Source organism: Carassius gibelio, chromosome A10, assembly GCF_023724105.1.
Source record: "Carassius gibelio isolate Cgi1373 ecotype wild population from Czech Republic chromosome A10, carGib1.2-hapl.c, whole genome shotgun sequence".
Taxonomy (NCBI): domain Eukaryota; kingdom Metazoa; phylum Chordata; class Actinopteri; order Cypriniformes; family Cyprinidae; genus Carassius; species Carassius gibelio.
The window spans coordinates 3,708,966-3,726,473 of record NC_068380.1 but is presented as its reverse complement, the minus strand read 5'-3'; the positions used below and the strand labels follow the sequence as shown (position 1 = coordinate 3,726,473).

Sequence of the window (17,508 nt, the reverse complement as noted above, 5' to 3'; positions counted from 1 at the left end):
ATAAACTAAGGTAAGATAAGTTTCCTGTGTTGCTTCAGATCATTGAAATCTGCAGACTGGTGTCAGACAGGGAGATGTCCAGTTCTTGGCACATCATAGGCTTTCCTAGCATCAGTTCTGATGAAATGAGTTGCTTAAAAAAGTGGTGAATGACTCTGTGTTTTTGAGTGACCTTTACTTCTGTAAACTCTTGTTTTTTCATGACAAAACCCATGATGGTTGCTTATTTCGAAACCAGTATGTATTGATATCCATCTTTGTTGTTGCTATAATTGTTGCGGTTTTACTTCTGCTCCTGTAGGTTCGCTGGCTTTGCAATGTCGTGTTTTCATGTTTGTTTGCGAAACTTTCCAGCGGAGAGAGTGTGAAATATTACATATTTTAACCCTGGAGTGTTTACATTCATGTGCAATTTAATAGTAGATCTACTTTACATATGTTTACATAAATCAACTTACATAAACAAATTAATGTTGTCAAAACAACCCTTTTGATTGTGGGAACAGTAGGTTGTCCTGGTTCTCTAATATGAATGGGAACATTAGCATGATGTTTTTTTAACAACGTTTACTAAAGGTTGATTTGTAAATTTCCAAAATTTAGAACATTTTATCTTAAGGCTTTAACGTTTGCATTATTTGAATGCTATAAACAATTATTTTGTAAACTTTTTTCCCCTAATGTTGAAATAAGCATAATTTATGTGTTTTTAAGCGAATTTCAGGATATAACTTAAAAACAGCTCTGAAGATCAAGCATCTGAACTCAAGAAAACATGACAGTGTTTGTTAATGTGTTTCATCTGGTGCAAGTAATTTATTATTTAGGAAAAAAGAGCCACAGGTCTCTGTCTCTCCCTGGTTGTAGCAACTTTTATTTTTATTATTGATAGTTTGTGCCGGTTTCCCAAAAAGTGACGATTTTGTTCTTTTGAAACCATGAGATGGAAATTGTGCTTTATTTGCAAATTTATTATGCAATATTACAATTTTCCACACTAGTTAATTTATTCAAAAACATAGCTATTGAGAACAATGAGACATTAAAACATTGGTTAAATGTTTTAATGGTCACATGATATATTATCGGCCGATATTTGGCCAATTTGTAAATATCGGCCGATAAGTTTTTCTGTTTGGCCAACGAGAGTTATGAGTTTATTTTGACAGCATTCAGTAAATACATATTTTAAGCAAGTCTTTAAATATCTAATATACATTTCATGCCACAAACCTCAAAATCTTTGATGAAAGTATAAATCTGTTGATTTATACAGTTCAAAATGTTTTTTTTATTTATTTATTTATTCTTTTTCAAGTGATTATTTTAGAAAATATTATGTAAAATAAAATATAAATTTAATTGCAGAGAAGAATCTTTGCATTTAAATAATCCTAAATCATTAAGGCCGGTATCAGCTTTAAATAGAAAACATAGGGATGTTTCGTTAACATTAAAGTTTGATCGTTTCTTAAAGGTAAAGTGTGTGCTTTCTGCATCACTAGTTCACGCAAATGTAATAAAAACATTTTTAAGCAGGTTTTCTGAACACTTCATCCATCTGCCATTGGTTAAGCTAAGATTTTGACATGTGTTAGCACTCGAAATAGTTGCCAGCATGTTTCCAAAATTGTATGAACATTTTCTCACAGCTCTTTTGGGAAGACAGGATGTCTGGGGGAGCTCAGAGAGACATCTGAGAAGTTTAGGAAGTGACCGTAACTCTCTAAAGCATTGCATCAGCCAGAGCATTTCACCCACTGGTGTGACTCAGGAAAGTCTTGCTGTTATATTAGCCGATCAAGATGTGATACACTTAGACCCCATTTGCACATGGATTTGGCAACCTTTGCTCCATGTGACTTCTCTTTCTGCATTTGTGTTTGTGTATAACACATTTTAACATCATGTTCCTACAATGTGTGATGTGCTTTAAGGCCGGGGATACACCAAGCCGACTTCAAAGGACAGTGTTTTCGTCTTGCATTTGCAGCATCTGGACCAAAAAGCTGCACTTGATCACATGGCACAGACTACAGCTGACTACAAACTAACGCATACATTCTGCATCTGTCTGAGAGGATTAAACAGTCTATATCACCAGTTATCAATAGTATATATATTCATCATTCAAAATGAGATACCAAAACATGGTTTAATACGATTTATACGCAGATATACGAATTGGAAACAAACCAGTGCTTGCTTACCATTTTAAATATCAGTTATATTGCAAAGTTTCTTCATTTTAAGCAGCTTGTGTAGTTCGTGTAGAACGGTGCCGCCTTCATTTACTTCACTTTTGCTTAATTTCTCCAACACTGACTCGTTCGCTAAACTGAATGTCCAATCAGAGTTCTCACTCTCACAGATGGCTCCAATGTCAATTCGACGTGGTTTAAGACTGTTTTCTTGAAGAAAACCATCTGTTGTCACACTGTATGTTTGCATAGAGAAGTGAGCAAACTTTGTTCTCACCTTCTGCAGTGGAAGAACTGGTATTAGGATCTCCCAAACAAAGATGAGACTCAGCAGACAGAGTCCCTGTTTCCGTTTTCTCTCTTGCTGGTTGGTTCAAAGCCAAAGTTGCCAAAAGTGTCCCAAAAGAGACTCTTATTGCTCATAGGCAAAAAGTGAATGAAAAATATCAATAATTGATATACTACTTTAAAACTGTGAGTCATTTAAATTCAGATTGTCAAACTGAGCACAGTTTAAAACATTGTTCCTATATATATATATGTGTGTGTGTGTGTGTGTGTGTGTGTGTGCGTGTGTAAATGTATTTATATCATTATAAATACATTGATGTATAATTGATTAATGGATGTTTGTTTATATACTGTATATTTATGCAACAGTTCCTTGAATCTGATTGGCTGAGAAGAGTGCAGTATTCTAGTGATAACAGAACTCCAAACATTTCACCTTTTGTATCACTCCATGTGTCAATGGCGGACTCTCAAATCCATTATAATTAAAAAAAAATACTGTTTTTGTGTCACAGCCAGATCTTTTGGAATTAGCCATTGGATCTTATGTCTTTATAGTGGTTAAACATGAGATATAATTCATTTTGGGTAATTCTAACGAACAGTCTTTGTCTCATTAATCTATTATTATTATTTGTTGTTTTGTGTGCAAAATCTCATCACGTATATTTTATGTAACTTCAATGCTGTGTATCAGAGCACTGCCTTTGTACTTTTATAATGGCTGTTGTTTTTCTTTTTTAGTATTCATTAAATAATAATTTATACACATAATAGTAGTGGGTGTTCATGATGGTGATTTTAGTTACATTTTTCTGCTATTAAATGACGACAAGAGACAGTTTTACGAGCGGTAAAGACTTTTATATTGAAAGAGACTGAAATGGAAGTTATTTTAACTTTTAACAACAGCTTGTAAGATGCAGTTAACAAAAAGACTGAGAAATCACTCTTAACAGATGAAAGAACAGTACGACAAAGATATCGCCTTCCTCATCGAACATCACTTCAGCTGTTAAACTCTCAAACTGAAATTTGAATCTGTGGTGGAAGGAAGTAGTTCTGTAAAAAAGAGGGATTTTAGAAACACTGTTGTTGTTTCTTATGTATTTACACACTCGTGCCTTCAAACTGTTTTATAAATGCAATAACACGCTCGTAGCAGTGCGATATGGCTGTATATCAGCACTCTGTGATTACCTACAGCCTCCGGTGATATTGCTTGTCTGTGTGTTGTACTGTTTTTAGAAATTCTGGCTTCAGTTTGTTATTTTAGTACATCATGTTAAAATAAATGAAATAGAAATATTGACAAGAAAACCAATTATAGTGAACACATTGATGTTGTGACTGAAACGTGTCGCCGTTCTCTCAACCAGTTTTGTGGTGCATTCTGGGATGCTTTTTTAAAACAAGATTCTGCCTAACATGATTGTGTCTGAATAGGTGAATCCACTTCTGGAGGCCTTTGGAAACGCTCAGACGGTCATGAATGACAACAGCAGTCGCTTCGGGAAATACATCCAGCTCCGCTTCCAGAACTCTTCAGGTTTGTTTACCACAGACAGAAAAGATCACGCACTTCCCATTTACCGTGATGGATCATATAACCTCCATTGGGCGTGTTTCCAGACCAATAAATCAATTCAGTATTCTTTTATTAAACATCAACCTAAGTTTTGATATCTTTTTAGTAAAAGGGGCCAAAATCAACGAGTACCTCCTGGAGAAATCCCGTGTGGTTCATCAGGATGAGGGTGAGCAGAACTTCCATATATTCTACTTCATGTTAGCCGGCATCTCGACGGAGGATAAAGAGATATACGGCCTCCTGGACCCGACACACTACCGGTGAGTCATCGGTGATGTCATGTGCTTTTGAAACCGCTTCAACAACATTGTTCACGACGCAGGTCATAGATTAGCATCTTATCCATGCAGTTTATTGAAGGTGTGTCAGACGATGACTCTATTTGTCTATTTGTGACACGTACGTCATGTTTCTAGTACTGTGTTCATTGTGTAAAAGGTTGATACAAGACATTGTCAGGTGATGCACAATTCTGATACGTCCGAAAACTCTCAAGGTTACAGTGATTTTAACAAATTAATTAAATTGACAAGGCTAGAGTTACACAAAAGTATTACAAAATAAATGTTGCAATATTAGACTAATATAAGAGATTTGTTTAAGCTATTAGCTATTACAGTCATAATATAACTGCATTTTACATACTAAGACAGTTTTTTTTATATCGCACCATTGTAGCTTTTATTAATATTTTGACTCTTTTTTTTATTTTTATATTTTGCATTGTTATTTATTTATTTTTTGTAAAAGTTTTAGAAATTTAATTTTGTGTGTGTTTCATTTTAAAAGTTTTTCTTGTTTTTTTTATGTTTATATAGTTTCTCGTTTTATTTCAGTTTTATTTATTTTAGTACAACTAAGTTAAAATAGGCAATATAATTATTGCTTTGGAAAGTTTTTTTATATTTAATTGTATGTCGGTTAACATTTATTTTACGTCAAATAACGGATTTTTAAATGTTAGTTTCAGTATTAGGTTTTAGTCATTTTATATTAGTTTTTACACATCTGCGTATCAAAACTTGCCATGCACATAATTAAACCAGTGTCTCAAGCTTGTTAAAAATGGCATTTAAAACCGATCTGCAATACAATATTATTCAAGTTTATAATAATCTTTTTGCTCTTGTCAGTTATTTGAATGGGAGATTTGGGAAGGAAGACGTGGTTCAAGCCTGGCGTCTGAAATATGCTGAAGTGTTTAACGCCATGGACATGGTAGGATTTGAGGAGCAGGTAAGAACAAACCCGTCCTTGTGTGTGTCCTGTGGTTCGAAATGCTTTTATATTACATTAACTCATTAAATAAGATGCTACAGTGACTATGCATACTTAAAAAAATCATTTGGTATACCCTAAAGTTAATGGTGTTTAAAAATGGTGCAGTGTTTGAAATGCATCTTACAGATTTTGTTTTGTAGACCAGTCTCAATTTAGCCCTTCCACAAATTAAACCATTAAAAAGGTGCTAAATCTAAGCAGAAAGTGTTAAATTGGCATTAAATGTTTCAAAATGAGTATTTTGGGGTTTTAAAAGTTGCAGATTTACGATAAGATAAGTTTATGTCGTCCGGGACTTCTTTTCCCTTTGCTCACTGGCAGATATTTGTTCTCATTTTAATAATAAACTCATGCATTTCTCATTAAACAAAACGTCTTTTCTCCTTTTGCTCCTCAAGTAAATCTTGCACTGGAAAGCAAGACTACAGTAAAAGTTATTTGCATATTCTAGTAGTTTTGAGCAGAGATATATATCTATATTTGGAGATCTAAAACACAATGGAGATGTGAAACTTTGAAGCACTGATAATAAAGACACTTTCATTCAGAGACCATATTGACCATATTCTTTAAATGTCTTTACTTGATCTTGAAAAGGTCTTAAAAGTAGCTTCATGAACCCGCAGTGACCCTGACAGACCTTCACATCTCGTTCGCAGGAAAAGGTGGACATGATGACGATTCTAGCTGGCATTCTGTCTTTGGGGAACATCGCTTTCGAAACGACAGACAGTGACGCTCTGAAGGTGTCCGAGGAATCACGTGGATGGTTAAAAGCTACTGCGGTGAGTTTCCTGTTAGTTGTTAGTTGTGGCACTGTCGCAATTCACAAGAAGACATGACACGTGACGGTGCATGCAAAAGGTCTCAACCATCGTGAAATGTATTTTTAACACCACACCTTGAGAAGTGTGAAGAAGGTCAGTATAAAAGCTCAAAATGCAAATAGCCTAAACCTCAAATGCTAAGTAGATGCATGAAATTGGCAAAGAGGTATAGTTTGTCAGCCCAAACGTATAGTGGTTTTTACGATCTATTTAGACTCACAATGCTTTTGGACGATGCAGCACAGTTTACATGCAAAGCAAATTCAGAAATTCATATAGTTAATATAGATTGCTCTGGTTAAGGTTAAGGCATGGGCTTTAATGATTAGTGCGATTTATTAAATCACAAAAACTGATTTAATTAAATGCATGTGCTACCAGCCTGTTGCCAAAAAAAGACAACGTTTTCTGCCAAAAATGTTATATCAGTATTGTTGTACTGTGAAATAAAATGTATTTTATTATTTTATTTTACATTAAACATTACAATAGTAATAATTATTTTGTTGAATATAATAATAATAAAAATTATAATTATTATGAAAATGTTTTATATTATTTTTATTTTACATTGAAATAATGCAATAGTAATATTTGTCTTGAATATTTTTATTAATAATAATAAGAAGAAAATACAACAGTATTAAATAATTATACATTTTTATTTTACCTGAAATATTACAATATAAATAATTATTTTGTTGAATAAAATAATAATTATAATAATAATTCATTATTTTTATATTATTATTCAAATGTATTATATAATTTTTATTTTACATTTATATAATACAATATTAATATTTATTTTTGTTGAATATTTTGTATTTATTAATAATAATAATGATAAAAAATAAAATGTAACAATAATAATTATTATTATCATTATTATATTATTATTATTATTATTAAAATGTATTATATTATGTTTATTTTACATTGAAATAATAGAGTAGTAATATAAATTTTTGTTGAATATTTTTATTTATTTAGAATAATAATAATAATAAAATGCAACAACAACAACAATAATAATAATAATTATTATTATTATTATTATTATTATTATTATTATTACTTATTATCACAATAAATGCTGGCCATATTGTAATTTATGAATCATAAATATTAGTATTGTTATACTGTAAATTAAATGTATTATATTATTTTATTTTAAAATTAATACAATTATTTTCCTTTTGTTTAATATATTTTTATAATAATTGTTATATTTCTAATAGTAATTATAGCAATAATAATCATTGCCAATTGTAATTTTTTGTCATGAAAATTGCAGTCTGATCGAAATACTTAATTGAATGCTGAATCCGGTGAATTACAGCCCGTGCACACACAAAGAAACTCTTCTGCGAGCAAACTGTAGGAGGTGTGAATCTGCTTACATCTGGTGTTTTACGATAAGACACCCGAGTCGGCTATGTTTAAACTCTATTTGGGGTTATACAGATACGGAGCTGTTAATAATTGTATGCTGAATTTCTCTGGTTAATGCAGAACGATATCTGTCAACTTTATGGGCCGGATTTGGCACATTATATTAGATGTGTTTTATTATAACTATGCAAATGAGTCAAAGTTGTGTTGAAACATCGCAGCGTTTTTTTAGAACGCACAAATTAGCTTGACCTTTTCTACGTGACATTTACGTCTCGGTCACGTTCATTGTTCTTTCCAAATGGCAGGATCTGTTTTTTGTGTGTCGTTTTTGATTTTGTGAGTGTGTTTTTTTGTTTTTGTCACAGTTCAGTGCATGCATTTGATCTGTTTCGTATTGCACTACATGATTTAACTGACTAAGATTTAAAGAGTCTAGACACTAACCTCGAGAGTTTGTGCATGTTTTGAGAGGGACAATTGACAATTTGGAGAAAAAAAAAATTACTGTTATATTTCCTGATGCAAGATTTTTTCCCAGGTTTTCATAAAATTATAATACAATTATGTGACTATTTAAATTTGGCTATACAATAAAAATAGTATAAATAATAACCAAAGCTCAATTTTCTTTTCAGTATTACATATTTCACATTATTATTATTTATTCAGATTATATTTTCATACAAAGCAATGCTTTTTTTAATTAGAAATACTATTATTATTATTATTATTAATGTAAAACTTTACCGCAAGGTCTAATGTTTAATCTACTAATATTTTGACACCATTTATTGTCCTTTGTTAATGTTAGTTGATAGAAATCGTCACATTTATGTTATTTCACTGTACATTAATGTAACAGATACAACTTTAATTTTTGTAATGTATTAGTAAATATCGGGCTTAATAATAACTAAGTTTAATAAAAAATATTAGTCTTGTTCAAGTTAACTAATATAGTTAATTAATATTAAGAAATGAAACCTAATTGCAAAGTGTTACCATTGTTATTATTACAACAACAAAACAAAACAAAAAAACTAAATTAAAAACTTATAAAAATATTTCAGTGAAAAAAAAAAATATATATACATATATATATATATATATATATATATATATATATATTTAAAAAGTGTTTTAGCACAGTAAATATAGTAATTTTATTTTACATAACAGCTTTATATAATTACATGAATTTTGTAAATAAATTAAATTAAGCTTGATATAATTTTTTATTTTAGTTTTAGTATTTAAATTTTTCTTTTACGTTATAGAAGCTTCATTTTAAATTAAAAGTAAATAAACTGAATTGTAAATAAATTGTAAGTAAATCAAATTATGTTTTGTTTTTTAAAATGTTAAACCATCACATTTTCATTTTGACAAAAAATGCAAGGACTTTTAAAGGTTGTTTTGATCAAAAATGCTGTAAAGCTCTTCTCGTTGCATGTTTGGGAAAGTGGTTGTGTTTTCAAATGCATGTGAAAGAAAATAAGTGAATTAACAACTGCAGTGCATTTATTTGTTTAATTAAATCTTTTTAATCAGCTAATCACTCTGTGATTTTGTTTTATTTGGATGCATCCTTAAGAGAAGGGCCTTCTTCTTGGCAAAACGGTGTGAGCTTGTTTCTGTAAGCAGGGTCAGTTTGGCGTTCAGGAAGAGGATTTACTGAAGAGTTTGACCTGCACTACATCAGTGACACGAGGAGAATCCATCCAGAGACTCCACAACCAGCAGCAGGCTGAAGGTGCACACACACTCACTCTGAAATCACTAGTGCGTCTAACACACTTCACATTAACCACCGTGTGTTTCAGACGCCAGAGACTCCATCGCTAAAGTGGCCTACGGCCGCGTGTTCGGATGGATCGTCAGTAAAATCAACGAGCTGCTCGCTCCTAAAGTAGACTGTGACGTGGAGCTCAGTGAAATAGGTGAGAAATATACCAGTTCATACTGAGAAACTTGTGTCTGTCTTTTAATTCAAATAAAGCTACTATAAAATAAAAGAAACATTTAAATGACTAAAACTAAAATAAAAAATAAATTCAAACTTAATTTAAAATAAAAAGTTTAAATAAAGTAAAACAAATACTGAAAGTGTGTATACTAAAATAAAAAATAAAATAAAAAATAGTAAAATAACACTAGCTCAGCTGATACAGGTTTTTCTATGGCTGACGTACTATAAATGTGACCCTGGAGCACAAAAGCAGTCTTACGTCTCTGGGTTATATTAGGCAAAATACATTGTATGGGTCAAAATTATCCATTTTTCTTTTATGCCAGAAATCATTAGGATATTAAGTAAAGATCATGTTCCATGAAGATGTTTTAAAAATGTCCTACTGTAAATATAATAAAACGTAATTTTTGATTAGTAATATGCATTGCTAAGAATTCATTTGAACAACTTTAAAGATGATTTTCTGAATATTTAGATTTTTTTTTTTTTTTTTGCACCCTCAGATTCCAGATTTTCATAGTTGTATCTCGGACAAATATTGTCCTCCTCACAAACTATACATCAATGGAAAGATTAATTATTCAGCTTTCAGATGATGCATTTAAAAAAAAATTACCAATCACATATCTCCTTTGTGATTGTAGGTAAATTGACTCTTGCGATGCTCAATTACCTACACTCTTAGAAAAAAGGGTTCATTGGGGTTTTTATGCTAAAATAGTTCTATAATGACAAGAAAGAACCCCTTTGACAGAAAGGTTCTTTTGGCTTTAATATATGACATTATTCTGCAACATTTTGTATTTGTAATTAAATTATTGTTTGTAGTAACTTAATATCACATTTTAATCATGCTGATTTTTGGAGAAAAAATTTTCTAACCCCCATATCGTGAATTTTGTGATCATTCACATGCATTCATAAATGCATTTGAATACACCGAATAATGCAGTGAAAGACCGCACTCAAAATGCACTCCCGAACTGATTCAAATGAGTTGCGATCACGCTCCGAACTTTCGAACTGATTCGCGATCGCGCAACGAACTCCCGAACTGACTCAAATGATTCGCGAACCAACTCCGAACTCTCGAACTGATTCAAATGATTCGTGAACCCGCTTTGAACTCCCGAACTGACTCAAATGATTCGCGAACCAACTCCGAACTCTCGAAATGATTCAAATGATTCGTGAACCCGCTTTGAACTCCCGAACTGACTCAAATGATTCGCGAACCAACTCCGAACTCTCGAACTGACTCAAATGATTCGTGAACCCGCTACGAACTCCTGAACTGGTTCAAATGATTCGCGATCCCACTCCGAACTCCCGAACTGACTCAAATGATTCGCGAACCAACTCCGAACTCTCGAAATGATTTAAATTCCCATGTGCAAAAGGGAGCAGAAAGAAGATAAAATCTTATAATATCTGTCCCCTATTCCAAAAGCAAAATAACCTTTCTTAAGCAGCATACAACCAAAATTACACTGACAAAAAAACAATATTGGTTTAAAAATCTGCATTCATGCATTATAATAAATCAAGCAATGCCCAGACAACAAAACAACAAGTAATCCAATACATATAGAGAAACAACAACAACATGGACCTCAACATATTAATACTGACCGAATTTACTCTGTTTTTGTCTATACTTATACTGACCAATATTACTAGACCCAATATATATAGAGCAAAACAAAACCAAGCAAAACCAAAAACAACATAGACCTCACCATATTAATACTGACTGAATATACTTTGTTTATACTTATACTTAAACTGTACAATATTACTACAACTTTTAAGATCATCATGCAAGGAGTTCCACAATTTTACTCCCATAACTGAGGGACACATTTGTTTTATTGTTGTACGTGCAAATTGATGTTTAAAATTATACCTTCTCCTACTGAACTGTTTTTCTAACTGATAAATGTGTTGTATTTTCTCTGGTAAAATTTTTTATGTCTTGCTTTAAACAAAATTATTAGTGTTTGAAACTAAACCAAATCTTGTAACTTTAATATTCTGGATTTAGCAAATTATATTCTCGATATTTAACTTTATGAATAAATCTTATAGCTCTCTTCTGTAGAATAGATAAAGGTTTTATATTTATCTGATATGTGTTCCCCGAGACTTCTATGCAATAAATAAAATATGGTACGATGAGTGAACTATAAAGTATTTTCATTGTTTTCCTTATTTAATACCTCCTTCACTTTTTTTAAAACAAGAATGTTTTGGCAGATTTGTCTTTTAATGTGTGCTATGTGAGGTTTCCATGATAGCTTATCATCCATAATTACACCAATAAAAACGAAACTCAAACACTCTCTCAATATCAACTCCATCTATGGATAAAGCAATTTCCAAAGACCATAAATTTTGTCTTTTTTTAATTCAATGACAACTTATTTACATCAAACCATTTCTTCAGTTTTGTCATTTCATATTCAATCGATTCTACTAATTTCTGTATATAATTTCCAGAACTGAAGAAATTAGTATCATCTGCAAATAAAACAAACTGTAATAATTTGGAAACTTATAAATGGAAACTTTTTGCATGCCTTCATCAATCCTTTTGATACCCATTGCTCTCTATTTTCATTTACTTTTACTTTTCATTTTCTTCATTTAGGAGATCATTCCGAAACCTATTTATAGCATCATCGTTTCTTACTCTTACAAGTCTACACCCTATCTCCTCTTTACTTCTTTTTAATTGCCAAGAAAAAGTAACAAAAATTGGCAAGTGATCACTTATATCATTTATTACTAATCCACATTTTATGTTTTCTTTAAAGCAGTTTATACAGACATTATCGGTTAAGGTTAGGCTACTGATTGCTCTGTAATTCTACTGGGATTATCAATCAAAGGATATAACCCTCTTCTGTACATTAACTCAAGAAAAGTCAGCGGATTACTTCTGCTCTTCAATAAATCAATGTTGAAATCTCCACAAACTAAAAAAGTTTTGTTTTCGTTTACCTTACTCAATACCTCATCCATCTTTTCTATAAATGTTTCTTTCATCAGAGACCCAGGTCGTCTGTATATACACGTAACAATTATATTACTAATCTTTTTCAATTCAGTTTCCACCGAAATGCATTCCATTATATCATCAATTGCCATCGTTATACACTGAATTTGTTTACATTTTAAATCTTTATTCACAAACAAAGTGACACCTCCTGATCTCTTACCTGTTCTATTAATGTGATACAATTCATATCCATCAATATGAAATACAACACCTCGTTCTTCTTGCACCCATGTTTCTGATAAAGCTATCATCATAAATAGTCCCTTGAGAGTGTGCATGTAATCATTTATTTTATCAGAGTTTTTATAGAGGCTCCTGCAGTTGAAATTAATTAACAAAAACATGGAATCAATAACTATTTGTTCGGCAAATTGTTCTTCAGAATAATAACGACACTCCTGAACTGGTTCAAGTGATTCGCCATCCCTCTACGAACTCTCGAACTGATTCAAATGATCCGCGATGCGCTCCGAACTCCCGAACTGACTCAAATGATTCACGCTCCGAACTCCCGAACTGACTCAAATGATTCACGCTCCGAACTCCCGAACTGACTCAAAAGATTTGCGATCCCACCCCAAACTCCCGAACTGACACAAATGATTCGCGAACCTGCTACGAACTCCTGAACTGGTTCAAGTGATTCGCTATCCCGCTCCGAACTCCCGAACTGACTCAAATGATTCGCAAACCTGCTACAAACTCTCAAACTGACTCAAATGATTCGCCATCCCCAAACTGACTCAAATGATCCGCGAACCTGCTCCAAACTTCCGAACTGACTCAAATGATTCGCGATTCGCGATCCGCTCCAAACTCCCAAACTGACTCAAATGATTCACGCTCCGAGCTCCCGAAATGATTCAAATGATTCACGATCCCGCTCCGAACTCCCGAACTGACTCAAATGATTCGCAAACCTGCTACAAACTCTCAAACTGACTCAAATGATTCGCCATCCCCAAACTGACTCAAATGATTCGCCATCCCCAAACTGACTCAAATGATTCGCCATCCCCAAACTGACTCAAATGATTTGCGAATCCCAAACTGACTCAAATGATCCGCGAACCTGCTCCAAACTTCCGAACTGACTCAAATGATTCGCGATTCACGATCCGCTCCAAACTCCCAAACTGACTCAAATGATTCACGCTCCGAGCTCCCGAAATGATTCAAATGATTCACGATCCCGCTCCGAACTCCCGAACTGACTCAAATGATTCACAATCTGAAGTTCACATCCACATCAAATGACACCGCCAGCGCTACTATTGTCTTAGTTCTCTAATTTCATAACATTTACTGAAATTAAGGTAGGAAAAGTATGTTGTTAACAAATAAAATATCAATATTTCCATTCATCCAACATCCACGAACATAACCAGGTGAGCAGATCACGCTCTCACTATTTGATTGCTCTAGTTTTTATCCACTCATCATCATCATCCACCAATCAGAACACACGGGAACTCTTTGACCACAGCTGCTGTGCTCCAAAAGCTCTTGCAGCTGCTCAACAGGTGGTCAGATCTCTGAGGTGGTCAGATCACATCAGATTGTGGTTAATCTTGCAGATCATGACTTATATCTACTCTTCTTCTCCCTGCAGTTTGGTAATAATAAAGATTCCTCTTTTGAACTCCTCTTCTGTGGGTTTTATTGTTCTGGGTCTGAATTGGGGCTCCTGGGGTCTCAAAAAAGAAACATTTTCAATCTCCAGGGTGCACGTTAGGACAAATCCCAGTCATTTCTCTGAAACTGAAAATTATTATTTTGTAAAATAATTCCTTTCCATTGGATGAGTGAAATTTGTGGTTTGCTCTTTTACAGGAATCCTTGACATTTTTGGCTTTGAAAACTTCGCTGTGAACCGATTCGAGCAGCTCTGCATTAATCTGGCTAACGAACAGCTCCAGTATTTCTTCAACCATGTAAGTCATGCTTCATCCTGCTTCGTTATGAGTTTGATAATCGTATTGGAAAACATATTTCACATCGCTTGAGTTGTGCACTTGCACTGACACTTCAAAAAGTTCGGTTCAAGTCTCCTTTTGTCTGAGTCTGTCAGTAAAACGACAAAAGGTCAAAAGATAAAAGATAAAAGGCTTCTGTGGCTCCCTTCCATTACGCTGCATTAAAAATACTAGACTTTTTTTTATTGGACATATTTATACACCTACAGGTGTCATCATCAAAATTAAATCCATCCAGCATGTCTTGCCTCATAAAAAATAAATACTATCTATGAATTTTTATTTATTTATTTATTTATTTTTTTGCGTTTTATAAATCGAAGCATGAAAATTATTTTCAGTAATCCTTAAAAATTCTAAGCTTTTTTGTTATATTGCATGTATTTTTACACCTAAAAATGTAATAATTTAAATATAATAAATTTTTAAATATTATTTTTTTTAATTATATTTAAAAATACTTATTTTTAATATACAATTTTTATAATTTTATTGAAATCTGTTTGTATTTTTCTTTTTTTCTCTTTTTTCTCTTTTATTTATTTATTTATTTTTTTTTTTTTTTTTTTTTTTTTTTTGATTTTTGCAAAATGATTTGTGTGTGTGTGTTAATCCTAAATTGGGCTGCATTAAAAATACCAGACATTTTTGTTATGTTAAGCATATCTTTATACCTGAAAGTGTAGTAATTTAAATACATTTCTAAGTATTGCAATCTCTTTAAAATTAAATTATACTATTTATATTTTTAATTAAAATCCATACTTATATAATTGTGTTAGCAGATGAAACTCACATGCTTGTCTTGCCTCTTTATAAATGCATTACTCTAACATGACAAAAAAATCTTAAAAAAACATAATTTCAAATAAAGGCTTGAAGAAAAAATACACCAATGCAGTAGATGTGAGGAGCCATTAAATGCCACTTTCATGTTCAAATCTTTAAAAAAGGACATGATTTGTCACTCCATGAATATAATAATCACATTTTCAATGTCGTTTCCCTCCAGCACATTTTTCTGATGGAGCAGAAGGAATATAAAGAGGAAGGCATCACATGGGAGACCATAACCTACAAGGACAACAAACCCATTCTGGTGCGTCTGTGTTCAGAACCGTTTTCACCCGCCGTGATTATTGCAAAACTCTTTCACCCATGCCAGGTTTGTTCCTCTGTTTCAGGACCTGTTCCTCACTAAACCCATCGGGATTCTCTCTCTGCTGGATGAGCAGAGCGCCTTCCCTCAGGTACAAACCTGAGACACATCTTATCAAGTCCTCCACAATCACATTTATTTGAGTAAATACAAATAACTAAAATTGTGGCATTTACATTTATGCATTTAGCAGATGCTTTTCTATGCATTTAACAGATATTTGTACTTTAATATATTAAGCATTGCAACTTTTTAAAATTATATTTAAAATACATAGAATTTTGGTTCATTGTTTTTTATTAATAATTTATATAATTGACTTTCCTCATAAATGCATCACTGTAAATGCATTTTTTATTTTAAGTATGACAATAAATGCATGTGGTAATCCTCCATTGGGCTGCATTTAAATGTTATTATGTTGGTTTTGTACACATAATTAGATGTAATAATTTAAATTAAGTATTGCAGTTTGCTTAAAATACTTATTTATAATTATCTAAATATTGATGATAATATTTATGCATTAACATAAATGCTATTTTTTTTCATTAGCATTTTAAAAAACTGAAGTATGAAAAAATATTTTCAGTGGTAATCCTCTATCCAGCTGCATTAAAATACTTTTTACTTAAAAAATTTTTTTTATTTACTTACTTATTTATTTATTTATTATCATTTAAATCTGTTATTTCAATTTCTTTTAATTTTTAATTTTATTTTAAAATATTTATTTATAATTATATAAATATTGATAATAATATTTATGCATTAACATAATGCTATTTTTTTATTAGCATTTTAAAAACTGAAGTATGAAAAAATATTTTCAGTGGTAATCCTCTATCCAGCTGCATTAAAATACTTTATTTATTTATTTATTTATTTATTTATTTATTTATTTATTTATTTATTTATTATCATTTAAATCTGTTATTTCAATTTCTTTTAATTGTAAAATTATATTAAAACTTTTCATTTTAAACATTTTAATTGCTTTAGCACAATACAACATTTTACATTTTACAAACTGAAGGTCAAAATGTATTTTCGGTGGTAATCCTCCATATTTTTAATAATTAGTGTAAATTATATATATTATGATTATTTTTTATTTTTATTTTTTTAATATAGCAATTTCTTTAAAATTATAAAAAAAAAATGTAAAATGTGTTTAATTGGTTTAACAAAATTAAACTATCCCATATGCCTCATTATAAATGCATTACTTATTTTAATAGCCATAGAATTTAAAATAAGCAACAGAGACATCGAGACAATAAGCTCTGCCTGTTTTGTGCTAATTGTCATTCTGTCCATTTAATACTGTATATGAATGGTGGAGATATATCATTTATTTGTGGTCCATGTACAGGAAATTAGTCATTTGTTGTGCATCAAACACATTAAAATCAGTATTTATATTAAAAGCATATGATGATGTTGCTGCACCCACAGGCCACTGACCGTGATTTTGTCGACAAGTTAAACAGCAAATTTAAAACGGCTCCCAGCTTTGAGGTTGTGCGAAGCCACACGCCTGTGTTCACGATTGTGCACTACGCTGGGAAGGTGAGTGTGCAAAACCACCATCAGCACAGTTCCCCTGATCTCTGGCTTCATGCAGATCAACAAAGGAATTGTTGTGCGGGTTAATAATTAAATGATGCATGTGCATTTTTCCCAGAGGGCATGCATTAATAAGGGTGTGTTTCTTCATCGTGTGTGCATTATTGCTGTGTGGTCTGTTC

General features: G+C 31.9%; 1 protein-coding gene across 1 annotated transcript in view; it reads left to right on the top strand.

Annotated features, from left to right (window-relative positions):
* The window catches only part of LOC128020863 (myosin-IIIb-like), a 44,205-nt gene that overhangs the window by 6,763 nt on the left and 19,934 nt on the right, over positions 1 to 17,508 (top strand). The window contains exons 5-14 of the mRNA XM_052607623.1: positions 3,939 to 4,041; positions 4,187 to 4,343; positions 5,217 to 5,319; positions 6,024 to 6,149; positions 9,234 to 9,342; positions 9,413 to 9,529; positions 14,456 to 14,556; positions 15,611 to 15,697; positions 15,783 to 15,848; positions 17,216 to 17,329. Coding sequence (XP_052463583.1) covers positions 3,939 to 4,041; positions 4,187 to 4,343; positions 5,217 to 5,319; positions 6,024 to 6,149; positions 9,234 to 9,342; positions 9,413 to 9,529; positions 14,456 to 14,556; positions 15,611 to 15,697; positions 15,783 to 15,848; positions 17,216 to 17,329 — 1,083 coding nt within the window. The remainder of the gene's footprint in view (positions 1 to 3,938; positions 4,042 to 4,186; positions 4,344 to 5,216; positions 5,320 to 6,023; positions 6,150 to 9,233; positions 9,343 to 9,412; positions 9,530 to 14,455; positions 14,557 to 15,610; positions 15,698 to 15,782; positions 15,849 to 17,215; positions 17,330 to 17,508) is intronic.